This window comes from Nymphalis io, chromosome 4 (genome assembly GCF_905147045.1).
Source record: "Nymphalis io chromosome 4, ilAglIoxx1.1, whole genome shotgun sequence".
Lineage (NCBI taxonomy): Eukaryota > Metazoa > Arthropoda > Insecta > Lepidoptera > Nymphalidae > Nymphalis > Nymphalis io.
Genome location: NC_065891.1, coordinates 6,937,277 through 6,955,830, shown reverse-complemented (window position 1 = coordinate 6,955,830; position 18,554 = coordinate 6,937,277). Strand labels below are relative to the sequence as shown.

The following is an 18,554-nucleotide window of genomic DNA, read 5'->3' as shown; positions in this document are numbered from 1 at the left end:
CCCATAAACATAACGAAAACCCCTATATTTATAATATAAGAGAAAAAAAATAACTTAATGTAAACAAAGACTTTATTATTCCATTAAATTTGTGTCAGTATAATAAAAAGAAGCACTTTGTGCATTACATTATTTTGTATATAAAAATGTATATATATCACATGAACAAGTAACTTAAATCTATTTTTTTATACCATATTAGATACTTTTATGAACACATTCTCCGGCAATCCATGTAGATAGTACTTTCATCGATTGAGGATGCATAATGACAAAGTCTGCATCATATCCAAAATTTAACTTTCCTTTCGTACGATCAATACCTAGAGCCTTAGCTGGATGGAGAGATGCAGTTTCTAGAGCATATTCTAACGAGCAATCTGAAATAAAACAAATATGAAATTAATATAAATTGAGTGACAATTGGGAGTTGCTTTATTTTTTTTTTTTTGTTTATTGGTATTGGAAATTATTTAAAAAAGTTATATAACAAAAAATAACTAGAACTCTTTGTTTTTAATCATTTTAAAAATGTAGGTACGTTAAAATAATACCACTAATAATTACTTAAACACTTTAAGATGTATATGATTCATTCATCCAAAAAATTTAAATTTTATGATTTGGGATGATCTTCTTGGATCATTTACCTGTAGCTTCCTTCAATGTTTTAACACATTCGTCGAGCGCAGTGGTGCTACCACAGAGGACTTTGGTGCCAGTGACGTACGCATGGCCGTTTTCAACGTTAACTAATTGTGGACCAATCCGATAGTTCCCGTCCGCTAAGCCTTGGGCAGCGACAGCGTCACTCACTAGTATTAATCCTGAAAATATTACTTCTTTATTTTTTACTTGTACATACGTTACGTTAATTAACCAACATCATTACAATAATTCAGATAGCGCTTATAAAATTGTTTTTATAATTATTACATAATTTTGGGTTATCCACCTATATATCTATATATTTATATATATTTAGTCTATATGTAGATTTCATGTACATTTCCTCAACCGAGACGGCCAATTGGCTACAAAACGTGAAATGTCGATCTTAACCGAAGAATGCGGGTTCAAATTCCGGCAAGCACTGCTGTACTTAAGTGCTTAATTTTTGTTCTTCGGTGGTAAAGTAATTCATACTGATGACACTTGCATGCGTGGGATTCAAATCTGGCACAAATTGTATTGCACCAACCTGCATTGGAGCAGCGTGGTGGAATAAACTCTTTAAAACTTTCTCCTTAAAAAAAGAGAGGAGGCCTTTCCTCAGTGGTTGGACATTTACAAGTTGTAACTTTAAATTTTACAACTTGTAAATTAAGTTGTAACTTTAAACTTTTTTTAAATTTCGAAATTTACAACTTCGTTTAAATATATCTTCAGAATTTTCAATGATTACCGTCAGGATTAGTTCTACACGCTATTCTTAGGGCAGCAGGGTGCGTGTGTATTCCATCAGATATTATTCCATAAAAAACTTGTTTTTCAGTCGTTGATGCTAGTAATCCTACCAAGCCAGGATCACGGTGATGAAACTATAAATAAAAAAATCATTATCAAAAACAAATATGTAAAATTTTGGGAATACAAACTTTGCAAACCAATTTTTTTTTATATAGAATAGGAAAGCGGACGAGCATATGGACCACCTGATAGTAAGTGGTCACCAACGCCCTTAGACATTGGCATTGTAAGAAATGTCAACCATCGCTTACATATCCAATGCGCCACCAACCTTGGGAACTAAGATTTTATGTCCCTTGTGCCTGTAATTACACTGGCTCACTCACCCTTCAAACCGGAACACAACAATATCTATAGAGTGGGTGGTACCTACCCAGCCGAGCTTGCACAAAGCCCTACCACCAGTAATTTGTTACAAAATCTTGATATAAAAACTATATACAGGAAATAATATTTTCCTGGACTTGTGATAAGTAAACTGAAGTGTTACTATGGCGATCGATATAAAGGTGGGTCAAGAAAGCGCCAGTGAGTCAGAAATGCACAGCGTAGGAGGACGAGAAAGCGCGTAGAAACTTTATATATTCATTCGCTAACACTTTTCACACAACTTTTTTTTTATAGATTAGGAAGGCGGACGAGCATATGGGCCACCTGATGGTAAGTGGTCACCATAGATATTGGCATGTAAGAAATGTTAACCATCGATTACATCACCAATGCGCCACCAACCTTGGGAACTAAGATGTTATGTCCCTTGTGCCTGTAATTACACTGGCTCACTCACCCTTCAAACCGGAACACAACAATACCAAGTACTGCTGTTTTGCGGTAGAATATCTGATGAGTGGGTGGTACCTACCCAGACGAGCTTGCACAAAGCTCTACCACCAGTAAACTAACAACCGTAACTGTACCCGTACGGAAGACCGTCTGGGTATAGATATCATCCATCATCAGATATTCAACTGCCGAATAGCAGTAAGCAGACGCTATTAATAATTATATAAAATAAATATTTTTAAAACAACAGTTTGGCTGAAGAAGCAGAGCGGGTTTTTAAACCTAGTCACAACAACATCACATACATTAAAGTAAAATATGTAATTCAGAATCTGAATGAATAGAATCAAAAGTCACCGACGATACAAATGAATCATTAGTGTTGAACGCCTTTTTTCCAAATATTAGCATATGGATTGACAAAATTATTAATATATAAAAAAAAATGCAATCTAAAATTTAATAAAATCTTGTTCCTGAAGATACACACACGACACACAAGACCCATACATAAAAACCCTTAATACAGCAATATAAAATAAAAATATAGTTTAAAAGTCATAAAAATATCAATTCAATACTTACAGGCAACATAGCATTAAAGAGGTGAGTAATTAAATTAGCACCACATCGAATCCCCTCTTCTCCTTGCGCGAGACTAGCAGACGAGTGGCCAAGAGCAACTTTGATTCCAAGACTTGTTAATCCTTTGATTGCTTCTAAAGCACCAGGTAGTTCTGGTGCTATTGTTACAATTATAACATTATCAAGAGATCCATATACCTCCTGAATTGATTCTAATCCCTTAAATAAGACTTATACATTAAATTTACAAGTAGATTGTAAAATATGTAAAAATTTGTTCACAGTTTTTAATTCTAGTGTTTATTCTGATATAAAAGATAAAATATATAAATTGTTAGTTTCTTATCTGGACTTCACCCCCTTGCTCACACCACATATATTGTGGTGTGAGCGTAGTTTAGTAACTAGTAGTAGTAATAAATTTATAATAATAAGTAGTAGTAGTCACAGCCTGTAAATGTCCCACAGCTGGGCTAAGGCCTTCTCTTCCTTTTTGAGTAGAAGGTTTGGAGCTTATTCCACCATGCTGCTCTAATGCGGGTTGGTGGAATACACATGTGGCAGAATTTCGATGAAATTAGACACATGCAGGTTTCCTCACGATGTTTTCCTTCACCGAAAAGTACGAGACGAATTATAAACAGAAATTAAGCACATGAAAATTCAGAGGTGCTTGCCCGGGTTGAACCCACGTTCATCGGTTAAGATTGACGCGTTCTTACCACTGGGCCATCTTGACTTTTATAATATTCATATATGGTATAATAATAATATTATATATAATTAAGAATATTTCTTTTATGATTACAATTTAGTATTTGCGATCGCCTCCATACAAATAAATGTTTAACTAGCTTTTATTTGTATTATTATATACATATATACTATTATTATAGTAAAAATATTTATAACTATTCTACAATAAAAAGTAATTTTGTTTTCGTTCATATAATGTTAAATTATCTCAATACTATGATATTATATTGTTATTAATTTCAATATTTAAAAGTTGTTGTGGAAGATTAAAAATATATTTATGTCACTTGATAGTGGTTAAGTATCCTACATGTTGGTTCAATAAAACAAAAGTAGGTTATTGATAAATGTTTTCTGATAGTAAATATTGCAGAATGAGAAATTATGGCCAATATGACCTGTTTATATAAGTATTGTAAATTGTGACATGAAATTTAAGTTAATTAATTATTTAATCTATAATATGACCTAGTAAACAGTTCCTTAAAAATAAAACATCTTACCTTTTCAGGGTTTTTAATATATTCATCCCTATGGGCACCTTTCTTAGCTAAACTAATGAATGGCCCTTCAAGATGTACCCCTAGAATAGTTGCTCCAAGTTGACTTCCTTGTTGTTTTTGTATTCGTGGAAGAATTTTCAAATATTTTTCCTTGTCTGAAGTGACCATTGTTGGGCAAAACGATGTCACACCATGGGCTAACAATTGTTTTGCTACTTTTTGGACACCTTCTTCAACATTTTCAGTATCATATGAAAAGTCAACACCCCAACCACCTTGATAAAACAAAGTTGAATATAAAAAGCTGTTTTATTATTATTTTTTTGTCTAATATTAGTTCGTATAAAAAAATATGTTTATTATTTAAGTTCTTATAAATAAATAAAGTTAAGTCTTATATTTTTGTAGAGAGGATGACCCTTTGATATTATTATTCTAATGAAAAAAAAAACAATAATGTTTATAACGTACCATTATTTTGAATGTCTATAAATCCGGGTACAATAAGTGAATTTTCACAGTTTACCGTTACATCTGCTTCAACTTGTTCCACATAAAATACATGTTCAGGGTTAACAATTTTTCCATCTCTTATCCATAAGTCTTCTTTTATTATTTTACTATTACGTAGAATAAAACACTCGTGAAATCTTGTAAGACCTGACTTCACCTTCATTTTATAAAAATAATATTGTTAAGTACAAATTTAAATATTCAAACAAAGAAGACTAGTTCGCCAAGATTTTAAATGAACACTGCGAGTGCGAACTGCGAATGCGAACTCGATTCTTGAATCAACTAAACTTATCGTTACAAAAACACTTAAAAACATGAAAACATTGTCTTTGGCTGTCAAAAAAGTAGGTTATAGGTTTTTTGACACTTGATTACAATCAACAATGTCGAAGTGACATTAATATTATTTTGTGTAGACTCTTGTGAATCATTGTGCGAATATTTTTTTATTTTTGTTACAAAAGTTGTTTCAATTGCAATTATTATATTATTAAACTAGCTCTGCCCGCGTTTTCACTCGCGTATACGCGGGTTAAGTTATAACTTAAAGAAATCACTTAGAGCAGACTTATAATATTTCAGTATATATAAAACTTTGTTTTATTTTCCTGTGATATTCGTACTTATTGGTTTTTCCACACTCGGCTCTAGATAGGGGAACATACAATTGGCCATGAGAAAAACATCATTCCCTCAAACCTATTCCAACATACTTTTATGTCTTTCCCTGTGCTTTATTTTTTGTGACTGCAAACGATACCTTCACAGTAAATTGCGTCCTTTTAAAACTAAAACGTGAACTGTTTTGCAGAAGGCAAGGGAAACCACTGCAATATTTTTTCCTAGTTATCGTTACTTTTATGGAAAAGTCTAAACAAGAAAGGCCCTGAGTTGCAGTCATCCCTTACATGGGACAGAGGTGCTAAGAATCCCCATGTGAAAAAAAAACAACAAATGAAGATAGAACGTGGAACGTCAGAAGTTTGAAAAAGTCTACAATGTCTGCAAAGAAATGCAACGAATGAAGATTAACATTAGGAAACTTTTTTTTTTTTAAATATATTCGCCGGGAAGGCAAATGACTCTACTCCACCTGATGGTATGTGGTAGTGGTACTCCACCTGATGGTGATTGGCCGTCGTCCAAAGGCGACGACGGCCAGTACAGACGGGAAAAACGTTCTGCACTAGCCGCCTTCGCCTTGCCGGCCCGCAAGATGCCTCTTTACGCCTCGTTTGAAGGAACCCGGGTTGTAAGAGGAGGGGAATACGTGAGCTGGTAAGGAATTCTATTTTTTGGAAGTGCGACAAAGAAAGGAGTTGCCAAATTTCTTTGTTCGCGATGGAATTGATGTCACAGTTAGGCGGTGACATCGAGAACCAGCTCGCGTGGACTTAAGAAGGAAGGGGGAAGCAGGAATTAGAGAGAATAATTCCTCAGAGCACTCGCCGTGATACAGTCGATAGAAAGCGCTCAGTGCTGCTATCTCACGACGCAATTTTAAAAGGTTCAAGGGTGTTTGTGACCTTTACGTCGCCAATAATGCGTACGGCACGTCGCTGCAACCGGTCCAAGGCCTCAAGTAGGTACTTAGCGGAGCCATCCCAAAGGTGCGAGCAATATTCCACGCAAGACCGTACCTGTGTTTTGTACAGCAGGCACAGTTGTTGTGGCGTGAAAAAGCGCTGCACCTTGTTCAGAACTCCGAGTTTCCGTGAAGCTGTTTTTATAACAGCCTCGATGTAATCCCTTGGACTAAGGTCGCAGCGAACGTCAATCCCCAGCATGGCGATTTTGCTTTGCATCACCAGCGGAGTACCACAGAGGGAGGGAAGAGGGGAAAATGTTGACTTTTTCGCCGTGAGAGCGCATACCTGTGTTTTCTTGGCATTAAACTCAACAAGACTATCAGAGCCCCATTTGGCGATGAGCACTAACGTCCTATCGATTTCAATGACAAGATCCTTCCGCCTCTCCTCAATTTCCGCTCGCCCAGCCACTGCGCGTCCGTGGTATCCACCATGCACTGTACTATCGTCTGCATAGCAATGTATGTGCCCAAGAGAGAGCATATCATTGATATGCAAAAGAAAGAGTGTAGGAGATAGCACAGATCCCTGGGGGACCCCAGCATTCACTACATAGAATTGTGAAGCGCAACCATCTACTAAAACACGAAGGCTACGCTTGTGTAGGAAGCTGGCAATCCAGGTGCATAGCTGAGCAGGCAGACCATATGCCGGTAGCTTGGAGAGAAGACTTCTGTGCCAGACCCTGTCGAAAGCCTTGGAGATATCGAGGCTGACAGCCAACGATTCTCCATGCTTGTCGATAGCTTCACCCCAGAGGTGTGTTACGTACGCTAGAAGATCACCTGTGGACCGTTTTGGTCGAAACCCGTACTGACGATCATTAATCAAACAGTGATCTTCTAGGTAATGGATCAGTTGGTTGTTTAAAATCCGTTCCATCACCTTACAAAGTACTGAGGTGATAGCTATTGGCCGATAATTTGCCGGGTCAGACCGATCCCCTTTTTTGGGAACCGCTTGCACATTAGCTCTTCTCCAAGCCTCCGGCACACATCCCGAAGAGAGAGAAAGTTGGAACAGGCGCGTTAACACAGGAGACAGCTCCGCTGCGTACTTCTTCAGCACTATGGCTGGTACTCCATCGGGACCGCTGGCTTTTCGTACATCAAGTGATTGCAGCTCCGCACGCACATCACGTTGCCTGATTTTGATGTCAGGCATCGTATGGCCACATGAAGGTATTGTAGGTGGCAGCGCACTACAATCATCGATGACGGAATTGTCGGCAAAGCCATTGTTTAGCCAGGAGATCAGCTAGCTCTTGCGGACTGTGAGCTAGCGACCCGTCCGTATTTCTGAGCGGTGGCAGCGAAGGTTGGCAGAAATTGTTTTGCACAGACTTGGTCAGACGCCAGAAGCTACGGGAGCCCCTAGGATGCGAAACAAGGTCATGACCAATCTGTACAATGTGCTGTGCATCCGCTCTCGTGTATGCCTTTCTACAGGACTTGGAATTTTTATTATAGTTTGCTTTCAGTGAGTCAATGTTAGATGCCCCGCTAATGCAGCCGTTGATCTACTTGCGATATGCCGCCTGCTTAGATGATACAGCATCGGCACATTCACGAGTGAACCAACGGTTACGCGTACTCCTACTGACGAGATCTGCCACGATAGTATTGCCGTATTGATGTTTTGATGTTGATTGTATATGAGCGATGTATTGCCACGATAGGGATGGGCAAAGTGTGGAGGCGTGTTTCCCCAAGTGGTTGCTAAAAGGAAAAATACACTGACCCGCCGGATGGAAGGGCCCCCGAACCCCCCCGAAAGTGGCCGTCGGGACCCCACCTACCGGTCACCAACCGGCACGACGGTCTACCCCGAGATTATGCGTGGCAAAACTAGACTAAGTGATATCAGATGGATAGGCAAAGGTAAACACCAAATAGATAATAACTACACCATATATTACTCTGGTTCTGAGGATAGCTCCAACAAGTATTTAATGGGAGTAATCATAAACACAAAATGCGTTAATACACCTGTAAACTTAGTACCAAAATCAAACCGAACCATGTTACTTCAAATAGAAGCCAAGCCAAGAAATATTAACATTATTCAAGTGTATGCTCACACTACAGATGGGTCAGGTCACGAAGTTCGAGACTTTTATAAAAAAATAGAAGATCTGCTCTAAATGACAAAAAATCACGAAATAAATCTAGTGATTGGCGATTTTAATGCTAAAGTGGGGAAAGGAGAAGTGCCAAGAGTAACCGGAAAGTTCGGACTTGGGGCAAGGAATGAGAGAGATGATGTGATTTTGTTATCATAAACAATTATTTTCACCAAGGAGGTTGTATATGTGGACGTCACCTAAGCATACCCCTCGGCAAATTGTTAGAAATCAGATAAATTACATCCTCAATAATCGCTTTCGTAATTGCATCAAAAGTGCTAAGATGTATCCTGGGGCTGATATAAGATCTGACCATAATCCAGCTGTAGCGACAATATCATGTAGATTTAAATAACTAAAGAAGAGAACACAGTACCGTGCAATAGATGTGAGAAAACTTAAAGAGCTTAACATCCGAGTTGAAGTGGCGAAAGAAATAAACGAGTGGGCAGCAGATAAGAAACCTGTGATAATGCGTACGGTGGGGGAAGAGTAGTATTCAATTAAGAACAAAATATTAAACATCAATAAGACTATCCAGAAACTGTATTGGAACCAGAAGGCTACTGTACGAGTTGACGATGAGGAGACTGATGAGAAAATAAAAAGATGAGTCCGACAGGGCTGTATATTGTTAACCACGCTATTTTATTTGTACTCGTATTGTAATTGAAGCAATTGCAGACCTCGAATGTGGAGTCAAAACAAATGCCCGGTATATTAACAACATCAAATACGCTGACGATAAAGTCCAAATAGCATCATCTACTGAAGATTTACGTTACTTAAAAAAGTACTCTGCAATTGCAGACTTAAGATCCCTGTGTGCATACGACTGCTACATTGTTACCACTGGCCTATACTGCTTTACGGATGCGAGGCGTGCCCAATTAAAAAAGATCTCAAGAAACGTGAGATGTGGACGCTTTCGAGATGTGGGCATATAGACGTACGTTGCCACCTACAGTTGCACTCAAAAGGTCTCGAATGTGGAAGTTCTGCGTTGCGTCAACCAGAAACGGCAACTTTTGGAGACTCAAGAAAATGTGAAAATGAAAGATATGAACTTTTGCAACTCATTATGATGGGAAAAGTTGCCAGAAAGAGAGCTGTTGGTCACAGAAAAAAGTCTTGATTGTGCAACATCCGATAATGGAATCTCGGGAATCGCGAGTGCTGCCGAACTCTTTCGCCTCGTGAAGAACAAGAAGGAGTATTCAAAGCTGACTACCAACCTTCGCTAGTCTGAGTGGCACTCGAAGAAGGTGAAAATATATTTAAGACTTTTACTTCACTTGTCAAACTAACCTAAGCATACATTTAACAATATTATGAATAAAAAAAAGTATACGGCAACGAAACGAAATACCGACCTAACCTATAAATTTTAATATACAAAGTTACTCTCAAATCGAAAACAATAATACTTACGTATGTATAGTATAGTGTATAGTATAGTATAGTATTTTCAAGCAAACTACTCAACTACCTTTAGAAATATATCAAAATTATAAAAAAGTACTAAGTACTATCTATGGTCTTATCTCGATATCTTTTATAAGAATTAATGCCAAGTTTATAAAAAATACTTTGCAAATAATGGATAATTTTAGAACAAAATTGATTACCATAGGTCAACATATTGAGTCAACCTTAAAAGATAGACATATCTAGACATAGACATATTTCTATAGCATAACCTGAACCCTATTTAATATGATTGATCATATAGATCTGAGGTTAACTTACATCGGAAGTATCTAAATCTCTGAAACTGTCTATTTTGTAACTTTGTTTTGTTCATATAAACTTTCAATTATGATCATTTTACAGTCTAACATTTATAGGTAGCTAAAGTTCCAGCCAATTCAACTAAACAGTTATTTTATAGCATTTTTTATCGAATAAATGTTCGACGTGATTTTTTAAATTGACATAACTTTATTATTTATAAACCGATTGAAATAAAACACACTAAATTTTAAGTGAAGTAAGCCACAACACATTAGTGAAAACCGCACCCAAAATCCGTTAAGCCATTTCTAAGATTAGCGTGCACAAATGGACAGACAAATTTTTTTTACAAAAATTGTTTTGGGTTATATTGCGTAGATAAAGGTCCCCGGTAATAGTTTTACTCAAATACCTTCCATGTACAGACAACGATCAGTTACATTACATTTTTTTATATGTATAGAATAGATTAACTTACTTAAGTATATGCGAGAGATGATGATGAATTTCGTCATCTTGGTGTCCAATTGTACAATACAACAGGCAGTTGGATATTTAAACTCTAGATGACCAAATCCAAGATGTGTAGCGTTACTCGACCTGGCAGTGCCGTGGACCGTCTGAAAGTCGAATGTCATTTAACAACACAACACTACTTTTGATTAATAATTGATACCAAAATAGATTTTACGCAATTTCAATTTAATACGGCAAAAAATTATCTCTATTCCTTTTAGCTGATATCTAAATTGTCACTTAAGTAAATGTATCTATTTGTTTTTATTTTTATTTATTATAATTTTTTTGTTCCCCTCCTCTTACAACCCGGGTTCCTTCAAACGAGGCGTGAAGAGGCATCTTGCGGGCCGGCAAGGCGAAGGCGGCTAGTGCAGAACGCTTTTCCCGTCTGTACTGGCCGTCGTCGCGTTTGGACTCTACTACCACTTACCATCAGGTGGAGTAGAGTCATTTGCCCTCCCGGCGAATATATAAAAAAAAAAAACTTACTTTACGTTCTTAGCGAACCGCTATTTTTCGCCGAATGAAGCCAAATGCAGCTAGGAAGGTTGTTCTAAAAACCTGCTAGTGGTCAGCCTTGTTTTTACAATGAAAATTGGTCATGAACCTACTTCAGTTCAACTGAATGAAATAATTTGCTAATGCTATTTCGAAAGGACATAATTTCACAATACATATCCTACTAATATAAATGTTCTAAACGCAAAAACTACTGAATGGCTATAAATATTATTTATTTTCCACTTTGCCTACAAAATACTAATTTATAAATATCAATACGGAAATAATTTTCAAATGTATATAACATATTACTACGTCTTATGTTATGACCTTATGTCTAAGACGTCTGGAGTTCTGTTCACCTCAGTTGGTCAATGACGTTAGCCTACACTACATTACACTTTTTATATAGCTTATACACACACATGTGTGTGCACAGATGAACACTAAAACAATGAAAACAAAACAATTAATATTTTAAAGATTATATCTTTTTTTTTTAGAGTAGATAAACTTAAAAAAAGTAACAAACTGTAAATGACCGGAATTTCGAGTTTGCGTGTATCCACACGGGGCATTCCATGCAGTTTGCAGGTTTCTTCGCGATGTTTTCCTTCTCCGCCGAGTACGATATGATTTATAATAACTCAAATTAGGTACATACATGAAAATGCTGCTCGTCTGGATTTGAAGTCGGAATCATCGGTTAAGATCACGTAAATACAGCGTATTACTATTTTATGTATTTGCCTAGAGATCTGGGCTAAGCATTTCGGTATATGATTTACTCATGTTTTATAATGTCAATAACGATTAAAGCTTAATTCAACCGTTTTAGTCCAGCGCTTCAGATTTATAATAATAAAAAGGGTACTTAAGTATTTTCTCATGTCTGCCTCTGAAATTGAAGGTCCTGGAAATAAAGAAAATCAGTTAAGTTGACATCCAGGCCTCTACATTATCGCGGAATGGAATTTAGAAAATGTAAACAATAAGCTCTACTAAGTAATTTTCTCATGGTTCTAGTTGTGTCCATTCGATTCGTCATGGTGTGACAACAACCCGAATATTTTAAATTTATTTTTGAAATCGCGCCTAACGAAAGCTTTACCTAAGATTAATTAGTTCCATTAACAATTAATTTTAATACGTATTAATAAATAATTTTAAGACATTTTTTTTATTTTAGCCACTGTGTGGCATCTTCTATAATAACTAGTATTCATTACAACTTTTCAAGTTGTTATCTCACCCCGGTCGCTGTCTGACTATACCAATTATTTTCATTAATGATTTATAAAAAAAATATTCAAATCGTCTGCCTTTGAAATATCAGAGGCCTGAATGTTCCCCTCGTCGTTTTTATTAGAAATGTAAATATTCCTCTAAATGGCAAACAGACAGCTTGTTTTTAAACACTTTTAAAGTGCCATAAATTGTCAACGCAGAGGCAACATACTGGCAGACCACTTTTCTGTGGTCTTTCACAATGTCAATAATTAATCGAACATTTCAGGTCTGCCAGGTGTGCACTTCATATATATTTTTTAAATCATAAATAAATTCTAAAAAATAATTACCTCTCCGATTTTTGTCGTTTTCAGAACAAATCTAAACTTCAAAAATTACTATTTCTTTAGTCGATCAGACCAACTTGAGGCGAGATGGCCCTGTGGTTAAGACACGTGAATTTTAAGCGATGGTTGCGGGTTCAAACCCAGGAAAGTACCACTAAATTATCTTGTGCTATTTTGTATTTATAATTCTCTCGTTCTCGGCGACGATGGAAATCATCGTGAGGAAACCAGCATGTATTTAATCATGTGTATCACCAACCCGCATTGGAGCTGCGATGGGGTATAAGCTCCAAACCTTCTCCATAAAGAGAGAGGAGATCTTAGCTCAGCAGTGGGACATTTACCGGCTATTACTTTTTTTTGCTTTAGAGGGACTAGTGTAGATAAGTTTTTGTATCGACAAGGCATTGCTCTAGTATTTTCATATTGAATGTACAATATTGTTGTTCAGAATATCATTGAATATATGAACATATAATACGTGAACACTGAACAGCAAAATATTATATAATGTACGTGTTCATTTATTAACAAATGCAGTTCAAAATATTTATAATGGCGCTTGTGTTCGTCCTTTACGGAGCATCGGGAGATTAAAGCTTGAAAGTGTTGCGACTGCGCGGATCGGATGAAGCGTAGCCGTGGTTCAGGCTCGTCAGTTGACATCTCGTGCCAGCGCTACTAGGTATTGTGAGCAGTAAATCTGAGCGTAAGCTGCGTAATGTTCCCACACGCGTCGCGAGCTCAACTCCAGTAAACTGTGACTAAAGTGATTAACTCGAACATTTCAAGTGAACTTTGTTATGTAAATTAATTTAATATGTACGATGTTCTACAAAATGCTGCACTTTCTATAAAAGAAATTATTAACCTAAGGAATACAAAGTTTTGGTATGTTTTAATGATTTTTTCCGGTTTTATTTTATAACTTCATTGCTTTTGCAAACTTTAACAAATCTATTTAATTTGAATATAAATATAAATCAATAATATTGTTGTTGTATGACTGGAATTTTTTTAGTTTTAAGCAAGTACTCATATTTAATAAAGGTTTTGGACGTTCGTAAATAATTATTTTTTTAGTTATTAAGTGCATTGCTCAGTACATATTCTATTGAAAAGTATTAAATTAAAAACTGACCCGTATTTTATTGCTTAATTCACTAAACCGATATTTTTATATTAAAAATAATGAAACGCCTATAATGTATAATACAATCTATATTGTGAACTAGTAATACTAATTTTGATAAAGATATATAATGATAAAGATTATATGAGACATTTTATCATGATAATTGATCAGTAGCTATGAACACCTGGACAACTTTTTTGCATCTAATTTGGTGCTGCGAACTTCATAGAACTGAAGATAGCAAGGAGAAACAACTGCTTTTTAGGGAAATGGAGGTCCGTTCCGTTCTCCGTCTAGGTCTGTAATACATATTAAGAACGATAATATTGTAATAAGATTAGTTATTGCTCTCCATTTGCCTGATTTCCATAATGATAGAAAACTAAACTAAATAAGTGTATTAGTCATTTATACGTGTAATGAAATATTTTGTAAATTAATGACAATATTTCAACGAACATTTATTCCTAGTAAGTATGTATCTACCGGCACAACAAAAATAAACCCTACATTCATTTTGAGTTACGACTAACCGTAGACATTCGTTTAAGAGCACCATTTTGTATGTTGAAAAATAGCGAGGCGAGTGAAATAATGCTAACAATAAAGAAAAGACTTTTTGTGCGAGACTTAGTTAAATTCCAAAAAAAAGTTTCTGTTTTGTTAAAATATACTATAAAGTTAATTTCTATAGTCTGAAGTAAAGGCGAAATATTTATATCAATTTATATAAGCCCAACAAGAGAACAGTTTAATTCAATTTAATTCTGACTTGTTTCATTCGAAATGTTTCACTAAATTATCTTTCTTTTACAAAAAAAAACTTTGATATCATTGTTTGACTCACAAAAGACTCAAAATAGAAAAAAGTGTCGACGGACGCAGGTTTTGACAGTGACTTATGCCCCATCCGCCCTTTCGTTGCCTTCTTGCATTTGTCGGTAGATACTTGTCCTCTTAAAATGTTGTTGAAATTTATATTAACTGACTATTCTGCTTAGAGGACGTTGCAAATTAAACACGCTTAAGATCTTTCTCTCGTCTTGTACCTTATTTAAATTAGACCGGAATGACTGAATCGCTGTATAAATAAATATGATAATAAATGTACAAGTAAAGGTAAGTTTAAAAAGTAGGGATGTTATGAGGTAGAAGGACCATTGTTGTTATGAAATTATGCATTTTAATTAAGTAAGAGAATATAGTAAGTTATTATATGTCTAACAAAAAACTTAATAACCAGGTGGGATTACACTATAACTGTATTTGAATAGGAAATAGACAATAGTTCATTCTTTTTAAAATCTGGTTGTATGTGTCTGGTTGTGTAATTTACTAAGAAAATATTTAGTTCAGTAAAATATAATAAGTGTACTCATCAAAGGTATCGATTTCAGACATGTTGAGTTTGTATATATATATATACAAACTCAACATTTTTTGTCTGTGAATCGTATTTATATTTAATTAAAGAGTAAGTAAGTTGTTTAGTTGTATCGAAAACTTTTATTTGCGCAATCCTTCTATTTATAGTTACATAATTATATTGCAACTAGGCTAATCACCGCCTATTTTATACTTCATACTAAAAAATAAATTATAATTAATCAATTAAATAACTATAACTATAACTATAAATTAAAAAACCAAAAGGTACGAAGCTTTCAAAACTACACGAAATGCTAAAATTAACTCCTATTCCAACGCCTTTGAAAAATGTAAAAAGCAACCAAGAAAAATGTGGGATTTAATTAACAGTCTCGTCAATAACAAAAATAAGATAAATATCATACCTCCTAATCTTGTTCGAGATTCCAATATAGTAGTAAATGATCCTTATGAGATTTGTCAACTTTTTAATGATTTCTTTTCCACTGTTGGTTCAGATTTAGCAAGTAAAATACCCCAATCATATCATCAAAAACTTACTTCCAGTCTTTCACGTTCATAAAATAACACTATTCAGTCATTTGCACCCACCACAAAAAAAGAGGTTAGTGAAATAATCGACAAATTGAACGTAAACACATGTAAAGGCATCGATAACACAAGGAAAATTCCCCGAAAGTCTAAAGATTGCTAAAGTTACACCAATTTATAAATCCGGAAGTAAAACAGATCCAGGGAATTATCGGCCGATATCTGTTTTACCAGTTTTGTCAAAAATTTTAGAAAAATTAATATATGTCCGTCTTTATAATTACCTCAATAAACAAAACTTCTTTTTTAGTCAACAATATGGCTTTCGTCCGAAATCTAATACACTTTCAGCAACTGTGGATATTGTCACCAAAATTAAAAACGCGTTGGATAGTAAGCAAATCGTTCTAGGTATCTTTATAGATTTAAAAAGGCTTTCGACACGGTCAGCCGTAATTTATTGTTACAAAAACTACATAAAGAAGGTATAACAGGTTCGGCAATCAAAATTTTAGAATCATATTTACATCGTCGCAAGCAAATTGTTAAAATCGGAAAATTTCAAAGTAAGCCCGCAACGTTAACATATGGAGTACCACAAGGCTCTATCTTGGGACCGCTATTATTTTTAATTTATATAAATAGCATTACTACAATTGATTTGTCTGGAGATGTAACTCTTTACGCGGATGACACAAGCTTATTTTACTTTGGTGATAACATTAAAAATATAATTGACGTAGCTCAACGTGATTTAAATGTTAAATGTAAAGTGAATGGTTTCTGTCTAATTTATTAACTATTAATACCAAAAAGACATCATATATGATCTTCGCGCCTAAAAATAAAAATATACCAAATCATGACCAGCTAACAATTTTTAACGAACCTATAAATAAAACTGATCATGAAAAATATTTAGGTCTTATAATGGATAGCAAGTTAACCTGGCAATACCACATTGATTTTTAAGATGATTCTTAAAAATAAAATATCCCCTTTGATAGGAGCACTACGTAAAATTTCCTTATGTATACCTAATAAAATTCGTCCTATTATTTATAATTCTTTAGTAAAACCTCATATAGAATATCTTATTGAAATATGGGGAACTGCTGCGAAGTCTAACATAAAGTCATTACAAACTTTACAAAATAAAATTATTAAAGTTCTTTATAAATATGATTATATGACGCCATCCGCTGAATTATACAAAAAAACAAAATTTCTTAATATAAATCAATTATACACTTTAAAAACCTGCATGTTGATTAGAAAAATAATAACAAATAAAACACATTCACAATTACACTTTCATAAAAAAACACATACATACCACACTAGAAAACGTAATAAACTAAAACTTCCAAAAACCAGAACCAACTATGGAAAGAAAAACATTTTATTTGAAGGAGTTCAAATTTATAATAAATTATCAGACTTAATCATTAATAGCAAGAGTTTTCCTATATTCAAAAAACGTGTAATGGAATATGTGCAAAATAATTTATAAGTTAATGTAATCCCTACCTAAACATGTTTGTGTAATATAACTACCCGCAACATTTTATCTCACTGTATATAATTTATAAGGCAGACTTTTAAATGTACCCTCAGGCAAAATTATTGTAATTTCTTATTATAAGTGAACTTTTGTGTTCTTTATGAGAAATAAATAAATGTCTTTAAACCGAAATATCCCTAACTAAAAGTTAAGCTATCTATTGCTATCTATTTGGCCCTAGTGAGGAAACCTCTAACCACACTCCTCTTGTTTTTTTTCTCATACATTCTTTTAAATATCTCTAAACTGCTTCATATAGCAATATTTATTAACAATATGTTAATATGACATTTCATTTGATAAGAATTAATACCGCGTGGCAAATAAACTGAACTTTTTCTTACTTTTTTTCAAATTTTAGTTACTTTATCATATCTATAAAAGACATAAGCTTTCGTTCGTCCGTCGTCGCTGTTCGTTCTGAAACTATAAACTATTATAAAGTTTCATATCAAACAAATAAACTTACCTCCTTATATAATCTCTGATTCAGTGACTAGCCTGTTCGACTGCAGATCATGAGTTCGATGGTTCAAATCTGGGGTTCTCAAACGTAATTGTGACTTTCTATTTTCAAATTCTTGCAAACAACGCGAGTATGAGAAGTGTTAACCTTGAAAAGTACGTACTGTACATTGTTCTGAAAAAAAAAACAAAATCAACTTTAGAATGCAAAAAAATACCAAAAACAAACACTCAATTTCTACGAAAATTCGTGCAGAATCAAACAGAAAAAGTACAGCAATATGAAACATGCCATATATGATTATTTTTTTTATAAATAATAGGCCAGCGTTTGACCGTTGACTTGCCTGATGTTAAGCATCGACACGGTCTAGGATGTAGCACGCTTACCTATAAGAAACTTGTTTACTCTGGATTTGAAGACACCAACATGATATATATATATGTGCGCATATCGCCAACTAATGGCAATATAGAGTGTTTTATATTGGCAATATAGTGCGTGGCAATTTTTTGTTGTAAATTTATAAAATTTAAATAAAATTAAATTTATAAAAAATATTTTTTCAATAAATATAGCAAAAAACTTCGTTCCTGACGGGGTCACCCGACCGCACAATATATATTTTTTGTTTATTTAAAACTTTACATATAACAATTGAGCAGCCGCGGTGCCCTTTCGAACTTTGAACATTAAACTGTATGTTTAATATAAATTAAAATCTTAAAGAATAAATATAATGTGCTGGCCAACGATGCGATGGCGAAGTAGCCGTCGTAAAGATTTCGTATGTTCGATTCGTATATACCAT

General features: G+C 34.6%; 2 protein-coding genes across 2 annotated transcripts in view; one reads left to right on the top strand and one right to left on the bottom strand.

Annotated features, from left to right (window-relative positions):
* Nucleotides 1–54: 54 nt before the first annotated feature.
* On the bottom strand, nt 55–4,950 carry LOC126768262 (N-acetylglucosamine-6-phosphate deacetylase). Its single transcript, XM_050486275.1, has 6 exons — nt 4,569–4,950; nt 4,098–4,372; nt 2,839–3,057; nt 1,406–1,541; nt 651–827; nt 55–380 (listed from the first exon to the last, which is right to left on the bottom strand). Exons 1-6 carry the CDS (start codon nt 4,771–4,773, stop codon nt 199–201), a joined length of 1,194 nt encoding a protein of 397 aa, XP_050342232.1. The 5' UTR covers nt 4,774–4,950; the 3' UTR covers nt 55–198.
* An 8,386-nt stretch (nt 4,951–13,336) lies between these two features.
* The window catches only part of LOC126768261 (leucine-rich repeat-containing protein 4B-like), a 28,835-nt gene continuing 23,617 nt past the window's right edge, over nt 13,337–18,554 (top strand). The window contains exon 1 of the mRNA XM_050486274.1: nt 13,337–13,549. The gene's annotated coding sequence lies outside the window, so the exon portion shown is untranslated. The remainder of the gene's footprint in view (nt 13,550–18,554) is intronic.

Excerpts from the sequence above, each read along its gene's own strand:
- LOC126768262 (XM_050486275.1), bottom strand. The coding sequence starts at position 4,773 with ATGAAGGTGAAGTCAGGTCTTACAAGATTTCACGAGTGTTTTATTCTA. Across the intron at positions 4,373-4,568 it reads TATAGACATTCAAAATAATG|GTGGTTGGGGTGTTGACTTT; the intron begins GTACGTTATAAA and ends TGTTTTATCAAG. Across the intron at positions 1,542-2,838 it reads TCTTTAATGCTATGTTGCCT|TTTCATCACCGTGATCCTGG; the intron begins GTAAGTATTGAA and ends TTTTATTTATAG.